This window comes from Ascidiella aspersa, chromosome 9 (genome assembly GCF_963924565.1).
Source record: "Ascidiella aspersa chromosome 9, kaAscAspe10.2, whole genome shotgun sequence".
NCBI lineage: Eukaryota > Metazoa > Chordata > Ascidiacea > Phlebobranchia > Ascidiidae > Ascidiella > Ascidiella aspersa.
This window is the reverse complement of record NC_139455.1, coordinates 8,666,823-8,679,070: the sequence shown is the minus strand read 5'-3', so window position 1 is coordinate 8,679,070 and position 12,248 is coordinate 8,666,823. Positions and strand designations below refer to the sequence as shown.

Sequence of the window (12,248 nt, the reverse complement as noted above, 5' to 3'; positions counted from 1 at the left end):
GAATTTTTTGATTTAAGCGAAGAAAGTGTATTATCTTGTTGAACTTCTTAAACAGTTATCGTTTTCTATTTAATGAGCTTATAATACTAAAATTCTTGCATGGTATACGACTATACGTAGTGTATGGAGGTTATTTGAAAAGTTTGAGGACCGCTGGTTTAAGCGATAATTAAATGGCATGTCGTATTTGCTGTTTTGAGTTTTATTTCTTGGCGACAATTATCTTTAAAACAAAAACAATTGTTTAAATGAAGCAAATTTGTTCGATACCTTCTTTGCACTACAAAACTCTTTTCTGAGTGACTTCTCTCCAATACCAAATAAACGTAAAGTGTGTGTGAAACTTAACCTTTTCAGCTTACGGACCGGTGGACCTTCAAAAATTAAAATCAACCCAAAATGTAATTATGACGAAAGTCTGCAACTTAAAAGCAAATAACAAAAACTTTAATGTAATGAGAAATTTGCTGCTGTCTTTTTGATATCATACGTGTTATACGTGGTTCTATTGAAGTTTTTCACGTATAACTGGTCTTAAAGTTTAAGACTTAAACAAGTTGTATCCTACTTTCAAACAGTTAGGCACAACACTTGCAGCATTGTGACGTAGGATGAAGTCAAAAGTAGACCATTACCTCTAAGTTACGTCAGAATGCTGCAAATTACGGAACTGGCTAAGTTCTAAATTTAATGGACAAGCCGCCTTTAACATCTTGCTTTTTGCTATTTTTGTAATGTATTTGGGGGCCGGGAGGAAAGTTGACGCGGACTGGCGGTTGAGAACCACTGATGTAGAATGCCGTGCTTTAACGTAGTAAACGTTACGCCAAATTTGGGGCATTGTGACGTAATACGAACGGTTAGTGGTAAACAACAAGCATAACGCCCACAAAAAGTAATCTTAAATGCAACAGATCAGACACTTATTTGTGACACGAATTAGTTATAACCATTTAGTTAGCACTAGTATTGGTGATGTAATAGTAATATTTATGATGTAGTAGTGATGTAATGGTTGTACTTTCTTAAGGTGATATAACGTGCGCTTGGCGTGCTAATTGGCGAGCCATGCAAAAACATGTGCCAAAAGTGGCACGCGTGCCAGGGGTTGCCGACCCCTGCCCTAATAGATTCTAAGCAACTATGTTCCAACAAAGGATAAAGTTCAACAACGAACCATCTCAACACAAATTAATTTTGTGCAGGGGTCATAAACTGGGATCCATGGACCCCTTGGGGCTACGTGAACTAGTTTGGAGGTATAATTGAAATATTAGTCTATATGTGAAAAGTAATCAATTTTTCAAACAAAAGTAGTTTAATTAAAAATAAATCGCTTTTGCACTGATTGTGTTTATACTCATGTTCAACTTTCACGTTTTTTTTTACCAGTAACAGCAGAAACATAGGCGTAGCCAGGGGGGGGGGGGGGGCTGAGGGGCCATGGTCCCCCAAAAATTTATAAATATTTTACTCTTAATAATATGTTTTGCAGCATGTATGAGCAGTACCACAACATTTAATCACAGACATGCCACACCTTCAATTGTCATGCACTGTTACGTCACAAACGATGTAGTTAATACATTTACTATACATTAATGTACTTTTACTACTTTCATACAGTTTTTGATCATTGACTGTTTTTTGAGTATTGCGTTAACACTCAGTCAGTTGCTGCTCGAAACGGTTTGCTAGCGTTGTTATTTGTGTTCGTAACGGCAGTTAATACAATGGTAAAAGATAAACAAAAAATTCCAACTTTTTGCCCCCCCCAAAAAAATTTTCGGCTGGCTATGCCACTGAGCAGAAAGTCAATCAAAGATGTGATCTCTCATGTTTCTTGCCTAGCGTCAACGTGTAACAAAACAAAATTAGGGGTCGGTGTTAATAACAGTTTAATAACCGCTGTTTAGTTTGGTAAAAAACGAGATGTTGACCTTTATATAAAAGTGCAAAATTTGCGTTCAATTGTCGTCATTCTAAGACTCTAAATCAGGGGCGGGCAACCTTTTTAACACAAGGACCAGTTAGGAAATTTAATGCTTACAGGAGGGCCGCACATCAAATAAACACTAATTAACATTTTCAGCTTTTACTAACACAAGTACAGGCAAATATAAAATATCATAGCAGACACACATGTGGATCTTCAAATAGAAGTTAGTGAGAAGACTGGTGCTGGATATTTTGAACCAACTTGTCAATGTTTGGTTCCAGGCCAGATGTGCATAGACGCAAACTATTTAACAGCAATAATTCAAAACCAGCTGTTAAACATACATCTCAGTCAATATGCGCGGCAAAAGTCGTAGCAGACAAGTGTATTTGTTGCAAAACAATTCTTTATCATACCAACGTGAAGCAAGTAAAACTTTATGAATAAAGATTGTTTTGTAATAGATGCTTCCCATTCGAGTTCAACAACTGCATTAGTGTAGCGGTGTAGCCTATGGGTTACATTGCACTTTTAAACAGGAAACTTAAAGGGCAAAAGTTCCAACATTGGTGCACACTCATAGCCTTATTTAGGGAAAAATAGCTGGAAGAAGGTGAAGGGCCGCACAAAAAATGGCAAAGGGCCGCACGTTGCCCGCCCCTGCTCTAAATAGATTACCTTTCATATTTTGTTAAATAATTTGTTTGTGACAAAGTACAGCGCATAAAGTTGGTTAAAAGTAAGGCTAATAAAATACAGGTAGTATAGTGTCCTTTGACGCTACATATTGAATGTTGATATTATGTTTGTCGTGTTAAATTAAACCCTTGAGCTTTAACGAAGATTCAATTAAAGAGGGAGTTGTTCTATTAAACCCTTGTTTTATATTTATACTCGTTTTTTTCTATAATGGAATCCCTTCAAATTTTTCGTATTACATTGTTAATCAATAACCTTTACGACAAGGTTATTGGTGTCCCTATAGCAACATTGTGTACTCGTTACACACGTGGCAATTCGGATCAATGACTGATTATGTGGTTTGTATAATATATGTCGACCTAACACCTAATAGTTTCGCAACGGTAGCAATTTCAACATGTGCGACCCTAACAACCTATTACATGACTTGACTTAAAAGGTATCTTCGCAACCTGCGAAAAAGCCATGTTAGTTACATTCACCAGTGTATTGATTTTACGATACTTGAACAAAACTTTTTTTCTAAACTGCATGAATCCAACAATTATTATGGTTTTCGCACTTACACAATAGTTATTGTGCGAAATAAGCACAAAAATCATATTTTGATAATTCTAAAGATTTTACGATGGACACTCACACCAAGGCCTGCCAGGTTTTCATCACCCTGAAAGAGGACTTATATCTCCGATAAATTGATGGTGTGTATATAAGCATAAAAACAATGTTGTATTACGTTTTGTTAAGTATTAATGTTGAAGGTTTTCCAAATCTAATTGTGTATTTGATGCGTGACATTTTTTGGGCCAAGTAGTCTAAATCAGTAAACAGAACAAATGCGTTAAGATTAAACAACGTAAAGCTGAACAATCCTTATAAAGTCAATCTATATTGTATAGAGTTAGTTTGTAAAAAAAACATAATTTAGGCAATATTATGTTCACAAGTAAGCGTGGTCGTATAGGTGTAGAGTACAATGTACTCAACTGTGTTCCTGCGAGATACGTCAAGCGTAGAGGAAAGTGTCGGCTCTCGTTTGGGGATCTCCCACTGAATTGGTCGGTTTACTGTAGCCTTTGAGCCAAATAGTGACAAAGTTTCACCAAGGTAATACTCTTTATAATGGATTACAGATATAATAATGAGATTTGCCTGAGACCATCCGAAATTAGATTTACCCAAGACTCGATACACAACCGGTTCCAGGACTGTGGAAGAGTAAACGACTTAATAGCAGAGATAGAAAGTGGCGATACTGAGATCAACGCTATCCCAATCATACGTGTATCAAAGAAAGATAACAAGTATTACAGTATAGACAACAGACGCCTGTACGTCTTTCGAGTTTTGGAACAGCGAAATGTTCTAAACCAGATCAAGGTGAAGGTGGTGCCTTACATTTTGGAGAAAAAGTTCACGACGGAAAACGACGGAGTGAGCATTCGTGTTCGTCGAGATCGGACGTTCGATCACACAGCCAAGATAAGGCACAAACATGTACATCAACCGGCAAGGTGGGCCACTTTTATTAAACATTAGATAAGCCCATCGGCTAGACCAGGATTTCTCATACTGGGGTAGGCGTACCCCCAGGGTAGGGCGTGTAAGTTAATAAAACTGGCATTGTGCCCTTGCCATACTGTCTGGTACGTAACAAAATAGCTTTTACATTGCTTTGTGACGCTAATGGTCAACACTGCAGTGACTTCAATGGATTTTCGAAATTTGTCTGTCAAAAAACTTATTTTAATCAAAGGTTGTACTTTTATTGCTTGTACTTTTATTGACCCATATTGCTTGTACTTTTATAGAAGTTTTTAAATTAAACAAAAGGCTCAACCCACCCATGCACCCAATAATTAGCTTACTTGCTACACCCTTTAGTTTTATTCTTAAACTGCGGCTTCCATCAAAATGTTTAATCAACTGTTTTCCCAAAAATCACAAATCTTTCGACAATCCACAGAAGTGTTAAAATAATGTGGAGTATCCACAAACAATACAAGATGACTCATGGTACAAAAATACTAAGTTATCAAATTTGTATGTGTAGTTTAAAAATGTCTTGCATGGTTATTCAATAGCTCAGAGACGTCCAATCATCTCTAATTGGTTAATAATTATTTTCAGAGTTACGATAGCAGCCCCGAGCCGTGACACTGTTGTGCCGAATGTGGCAGCAGCATTGCCAACTGAGCGTTATATTTCTACTTTACGTGCAAGCCGGGTAGCTCGCCAATCCGTAGACACCCATCAGCCATCAGTTCACAAAAGCCTTGGGTCAGCATCAACTAGCGGAAGGTTTGTGAAAAGCATTTAACACAGAGGTGTCTAACATGAGGCGACCTAATAAAAAATGGCATGCAAGCCCTCCAAAGATACAGCCAATTCTCAAAAAAGCTAAATTTGTTAGTCAGCCAATTGTCATCGTTAATTCACAATAGAAAACAATCCTAGCAATTACGACAACAAACAATTACTTCTGATATTATAACATTATACTGATTTATTTTTTTGTATAAAGGCGATTTTAATATCAGAAAAAATATAGTTGCTAAACTTGAAGAAAGCTATAAGATGCACGGGAAGAAGTTATAAGATAAAAATTGGCACTTCGGCATGTTTGAGTTGGACACCCCTTCCCATGACATATCATAGAAAAAACGTAACCTGTATTAACCTACTTCATGGATTTTAAAAACGGAAAAAGGTGTATTACATTTCTGACGTAACTGACAATGGCTTGGACGTGAAACGAGGCTGATATGCCGACAAATTAGTTGCGCCTGGTTAAAATTTTAACATGGTATGTATAACGACGCTTTGAATGCGTCGCTTTTGAACTCAATTATCTAAGTATAATTGTATGACATCCCTAAATAGAGAATTTAAAACATAAGTCTAAAGACTTTGTACACAGTCAACAAAGTTGTTAGCGGTAATCACAATTTTACACTAATAAAATGTAATACTCTCAGCCTTCCCAATTTGCAACATTTTAGTATTAAAAGTTTTAGGTTACCGGTAACCTTGCAAATTTTACTTTCATATTTTATTTGACAACCACTTTATACACTTCTTCACCCTCCAGTGTTTGGATGACTTAACTGTTTTCAAATGACTTCAATTTACTTAAGTATTTTGGACAAATGACTTGACTTGACTTTTATATTTTGGACATGTTAGATGAGTTGGAATGAAGTGTTTTCAATAGGCATTTTTTTAAAGAAAATTGACTTATTAATCTTATGTTTTGAACATAAAACACTTTGCTTGATAACGGTTGCGTTTAAGTTAATTTTTAGTTAAGTAATTGCTCATAATCGGAAGAGGTTATTGATTTGACTGGGACTTGTCCTGTTATTTTTTCCAAAATACTTGACTTGGACTTAAGTTGATCGCGAAAGACTTGTCTGGGACTTCTGTTGTTTTACAAACAACTTGTTTACAACACTGCTACCCTATCTTGGTTATTGAAACCATGTGGTTACTATTCATATTTCAGAACCAACGATAGTATTTATGCACCGACAAGAAAGCCACTCCAAACCATTACACCTAACACTGATCGACCGGATGAGAAAGCCTATTGGCCAAACAACATGCGACAATCGATGCATAACCCCGCACACAGTAACAGGCAATCGGCAATTAACCAACCGAATCCGACAACAGCACAGCGCATAACTCGCGAAAACGTACGTAATGAAGAATGGACGGGTGCCCAAGATGACAGCGAATCAACATCATGCTGGTCCTGTTGTAAGTTAATGTGAACTTTATGCGAATACGTTTGATTGCAGTTCCAATTAGTACATGTTTTGTTTTGTGGAGACCAAATATTTAGTAATTTAGTTTATCTAATTGCTAAATGTTTCTATAAAGTCGTAAAGCACAGCGGCTGCTAAACGCCGGTCCGCAGTATTTTTTGGCCATTAGACAAAATGTTGACATTTTGTGCTCTATCCTGCAATACCGACAATATTTGTTTGCACTTTCGTTAGTAACTAAATAATGAGGAATAATTTGTCAATAGTAGAAAACCATGAAAAGACAAAAAAACACTTTACGATAATATATTTTGAAACAATTGTGTGTTTGCTGTACATATTTTGCCGATGCTTCCTTCGCATGTTTTGTCATAGCTATACATTTGATTTATTATTATATGAAACAGCTGCGCTGGATCTCATAACAACTAGCAAATTATTTCTTCTTACAATCGTTGTATGTATCCTTCCTTCATGTTTTTTTAACGTTTTCGCCTTGTGGAGCCCTTACGCATCCTTGAAATAATGCCGGACACATTTAAAGTTTAAATAAAGCGAAAATTAAGCTTTTACAGTACAATAATACTCCGACAGTCAGTTGGTACTCATGCTCACTATAATCACTCTATATACAAGCTGTCAAAATGTATATTATTTATCAATAAACTCCTTTAAAAAAATCCAAAAGACAATATTCTTGCGATTAACATATTTATCAGCCTATAAAGTAAGAGGAGGAGTCCGGCCTCTTCAAACCTCTCACGGGGCCTCATCAGAGTGGTGGACGTTGCCATGCATTCCCCCAAACTGTTTTGGCCTATTTTAACTAAGCAAATTCAAAACTTCTAGTTATGTCTCGAGAATATCTTAGCCAAGTGGCTATGCCCTCCCCATGTATTCGGGCTTATTTCAACTAAATAAATGCATTTTTTTCGCGCTACGCGGCAATCTGATTATGTTGCTAGAAAATCTTAGCCCATTTTTATCAAATTGTTTTAGCCCAAAGGTGTCGCACGTCCTATCGGTAAACCTTAACGATTTAAAGGCGCGCTTTGCGAGAGTCGATTACATCGTTATACCTTTTGTATTGAAAGTAACACCTATTCAATCTAAAACTTTAACCAAATAAACGAACTGTGGTGTTTAAGGTTATACTTTTTATGACATCATGTTTAGTTGTGACGTCATTTTTTCACGTAACCGTGTGACGTCACTTATGACGTAACTATGTGACGTTACTTTATTTCGTAACTCTGTGATGTCATTTCTGAAAAAAATTGTGATGCAATTTATAAAATTTTAAGCAACAAAATACATTGTTTAAAACGCAGTAAGTACGGTGTTGGCAATATCTGAAGGCTGCAATTGAAACTTGTGTTTTCCCGTTTTGCCTGGTTTGTTTGGATATAAGTTTGGAGAGTTAATTAACTAGCATAAACAAAGTAGCGTAGTTAAACTTTCAAGCGATGATTTCACACCATTTCGAATCCCCCTTCATTTGACTTCAATGCCTCAAAAGTAGGGTTTGTCAGCGTCTTTTCAGTTGTACATTCCTATCTGTTTGATGAAAGAGAATAGCAGGAGGCTGACAAAATGTTTTTGGGCGTCCAGATAGACGTATAGCAGAAGCAACTATAGCTTTCAGTAAATTCGAAATGAACGAAACCACAAGAAACATATTATTATACTCGCAGAATCTCATTATCAACAACAGTTCTTAAATTTACTAAGAAAATGCAATCACTTGGTATGTCCGTCAAAAATACCGAAGGCTTTGGCAAACAAGGTGTATATGTTTGTTATTAAACGTGTGCGGTATCTATAGTTTTTCTTTTGTCGATTTTCGTTTTACCATAGCAAATCATATATATCCTTACACTGTTTTTTTAATTATCAATCAAAAACATAATTCTGATCAGCGCGAATAATATTTTCGTTTCTGTAAAGAACCTTGCCCCACATAACGACAAATTATTACAGAAACATGTTTTCTGCTGAACGCACTCAAGAACCAAGTTTTTGTGATAGGTTGTTACATTTTGTTTAGAATAAAACGTTGAAAGTGGCGATGTTAAGGAGACCTAAAATCACTTCGCCACGGGGAGGTTTGCATAACCTATTAGGTAAGTATAACGTAACCAAGTATATTTAAAAATCTGTCTAAGAAACTTATTAGTTTTAAAATTGGTACTGCGCACGTCGGACTCGGGACTCGGGACTCGGGACTCCATCAGTCCGATTTCAGCAAAATAAATCGATTACGCTACGCCGAGTCTCAAATATGACTCCCGGCTCCACAGACCTGCTATAAAATACGATGTGCTCAATAAGACATGCCTAAAGAGAAAGAAAATAAATGAAATAGGCCTTTCATGTTGTAAAATTATGAAAACACACGGTATGTTAGTTAGAGTTCGATGGAAACACAGAATACGCCCCAAGAGCAACAACATCTAACTCGGAATAAATCCAAAATGTAACGGAAAAAAACCTAAATGGACAAAATAACGCCCAAAACTGTAAAAAAAAACAGGGCATGGGACGATTAAAGGGCATATTCTTGGCATCGGCCGTTTTGGTGTCGACGTTTGGGTGCCATAGTGTTTTGGCACAGGATTGTTGCCTCTGTTTGGGGTTAGGGGCGAGTAATGGGTAGAATTAGAATTTGGGGGAGTTTGTGTTGAAGTTATTGATGGGGTTTGGGGTTAAGTAAAAGGTAGCAAAGGCCTTATTCTTGCCATTTAGGCCTTATTCGGGCGAATTTAGGTCTTATTTTTATTTAAACGTTATCACCTTTTGGTCTTACTCCGAACTGTTTTTTATGCCGAAGTTGCTGTTGTTTTAATTGTGGTCTTATGGCGGAAGCCCCGCTAGATTGCAATAGTTCCTCTTTCTTTTTTAGCTAAGAGCCAACATCAACCATTGGGACTTCAATAAGGGCTACGAATCCTGTCATATTGCTCAGTGTTTATTCACAGAAAATAGTGACTAGAGTTTATTCTAAAATTATTCGCAAATTTTACAAATAAGACAGAATTTTCGTAACATTTTTTCCCCATTTTCTCGCGGCGCACCTGGCCACCTTCCACGGCGCACCGGTTGAGAAACGCTGCTCTAAATAGACTACCTTTCATATTTTATTAAATAATTTGTTTGTGACAAAGAACAGCACATAAAGTTGGTTAAAAGTAAGGCTAATAAATAGGGCCATTTTCATTTTAACCTAAAAAATATTTTTTTTTAACTTTATTTTAACCTAAAAAAATTGCTTGTTTGTAGAGGCCACAGTTCTTCCTTGAATTGATGCCAGTTACCCAGACATAATATGTTGTCGATTTCAGACCAAAATGTAATATTTTGTCGCAAAGTCAAGGTGTTTTATGGATTATAAAAAGTGCAGCGATAGATTTAGCTTGCTTAGGCATTTTTGTATTACAGAATGTCAGTAGGCTATTCCTAAGATCCAAACGTTGATTTCGAAAAGACCACGTATATGTAGATAAAGTGTTTTATAAGAATTGTTTAATTACGTAAAATAAAATAAAAAATGGACAATTTGCGATAACAGTTACTGCTGATCCAAGTTGGCATTGTGACATTTTTCATGCTTTTATGGGTTAATAGGGTTTAATTGTGCCGCAGTTCCTGATTTACAATGCTTCCACAACGATTTTTACCAAAATTACGCTCAAGAAACACAAAAACTTTGTCAAAAGCCATAATTTGACAAATTTTGACTTTATTGTAAATTTTAACTTTATTTTAACCTATAAACTTCTTAGAAACAGTCCCCTAGGTGCTGAAAACAACTTTATTCTTTGATTCGTGAAAAGACGAGGTCCTTGAAAAATCTTAACTTTATTGACTTTTGCGGGCCCTACTAATAAAATACAGGTAGTATAGTGTCCTTTCATTGAATGTTGATATTATGTTTGTCGTGTTAATTTAAACCCTTGAGCTTTAACGAAGATTCAATTAAAAAAGGACTTTTTCTATGAAACCGTTGTTTTAAATTTATACTCTTTTTTTTCTCTAATGTAATCCCTTAAAGTTTTTCGTATTACATTGTTAATCAATAACCTTCACGACAAGGTTATTGTTGTACCTATAGTTCGCAACATTGTGTACTCGTTACACAAGTGGCAATTCGGGCCAATGACTGATTATATGGTTTGTATAATATATGTCGACCTAACACCTAATAGTTTCGCAACGGTAGCAATTCCAATATTGCGACCCTAACAACCTATTACATGACTTTACTTAAAAGGTATCTTCGCAACCTGCGAAAGATAAATTTTGATAAAAGCCATGTTAGTTACATTCACCGGTGTATTGATTTTAAGATACTTGAACAAAACGTTTTTCTAAACTGCGTGAATCCAACAATTACTATGGTTTTCGCACTTACACAATAGTAATTGTGCGAAATAAGCACAAAAATCATATTTTGCCAATTCTAAAGATTTTACAATGGACACTCACACCAAGGCCTGCCAGGTTTTCATCAGCCTGAAAGAGGACTTATATCTCCGATAACTTGATGGTGTGTATATAAGCATAAAAACAATGTTGTATTACGTTTTGTTAAGTATTAATGTTGAAGGTTTTCCAAATCTAATTGTGTATTTGATGCGTGAAATTTTTGGGCCAAGTAGTCTAAATCAGTAAACAGAACAAATGTGTTAAGATTAAACAACGTAAAGCTGAACAATCCTTGTCAATCTATATTCTATAGCAGTGTTTCTCAACCTTTTTTACCCTAGGGTGCACTCGTAAACCTTTCAAAACGCGGCGGCGCACCTGACGAGCGAGTCGACTGCTAACTTTGTTTGGATATTTTGTTTTTTGCTGACAGTTGTTATTACATCAGGCTCCTAATTTTATTATCTTTCAAGAAGCCTGCGGAGTCGGTAAAAATAACCCAACTCCAACTCTCGAGTTCGACTCGGACGAAATGTGCAATTTCGTCAAATTCTTAGTCCGGCTGCCACTCTACAGCCTTTATTTCACCCATGTACGCAACTAAATTAAAGTGGATTTTCAATATCCTCTCATAGGGGTGTCATATATCTCATCCAACCACAAACCATTGCTGGAAATTATCCACCATATGCTATTCCGCCTTTTCAATTTGCAGTTGGCGGCGTTATCAGTTTTAAAATTGTTACTGCGCACGTCGGACTCGCGACTCGGCACTCAGGCAGTCCGACTTTAGCAAAACAAATCGACTACGGTACGTAGAATCCCAAATCTAACTCCGACTCCACAGCCCTGTGTATCTTTCAACAGATGAGACATGACAACCGTGCTATCTGAACTCCACTAAATCGAAACTAAACAAACTGTCATAGCATTTCAAAGTGCATATACTGTCAGGTCGCTTATAGATTGATTGTACATTCACATAATATAGCATATTTCGCTTTCAATAAAAGAGCTTACAGCGCAGTAAAAACACGTGTTGCCAGTCAGGAGCGCATCGTTGACTGTAGAGTTTTATCCAGCAGTAGCGTGACACTATATAGCACAAGAGCGACTGCGATGGGAATTAATTGAGTCGAAATGCCGGCTGAATTTGCCAGAACGGCCACGAAAGGAAATGAGTATCGAGGTGAAATATTGAACACTTTATCAGGCGAACACGCTATAATTACAAGCACAAACAGACATGCGTCGTTCCTCTACACCTGCTTTAAAATACGATGTGCTTAATAAGACAGGCCTAAATAAAAAGAAAAAAAAATTAAAATAGGCCCTTTATGTTGTAAATTATAAAAACAAACGGTATGTTAGTTAGAGTTCGATGGAAACACAGAATAAGGCCCGAAAGCAAC

General features: G+C 36.5%; 1 protein-coding gene across 1 annotated transcript; it reads left to right on the top strand.

Moving 5' to 3' along the window:
- The first annotated feature begins 3,739 nt into the window (after positions 1-3,739).
- On the top strand, positions 3,740-7,710 carry LOC146132289 (uncharacterized). The gene is made up of 3 exons (XM_083397423.1): positions 3,740-4,155; positions 4,772-4,942; positions 6,147-7,710. Exons 1-3 carry the CDS (start codon positions 3,764-3,766, stop codon positions 6,415-6,417), a joined length of 834 nt encoding a protein of 277 aa, XP_083253549.1. The 5' UTR covers positions 3,740-3,763; the 3' UTR covers positions 6,418-7,710.
- Positions 7,711-12,248: the final 4,538 nt, after the last annotated feature.

Coding starts and splice junctions, on each gene's coding strand:
- LOC146132289 (XM_083397423.1), top strand. CDS start 3,764: ATGGATTACAGATATAATAATGAGATTTGCCTGAGACCATCCGAAATT. Junction 4,156..4,771: donor CATGTACATCAACCGGCAAG/GTGGGCCACTTT, acceptor AATTATTTTCAG/AGTTACGATAGCAGCCCCGA. Junction 4,943..6,146: donor TCAGCATCAACTAGCGGAAG/GTTTGTGAAAAG, acceptor TTCATATTTCAG/AACCAACGATAGTATTTATG.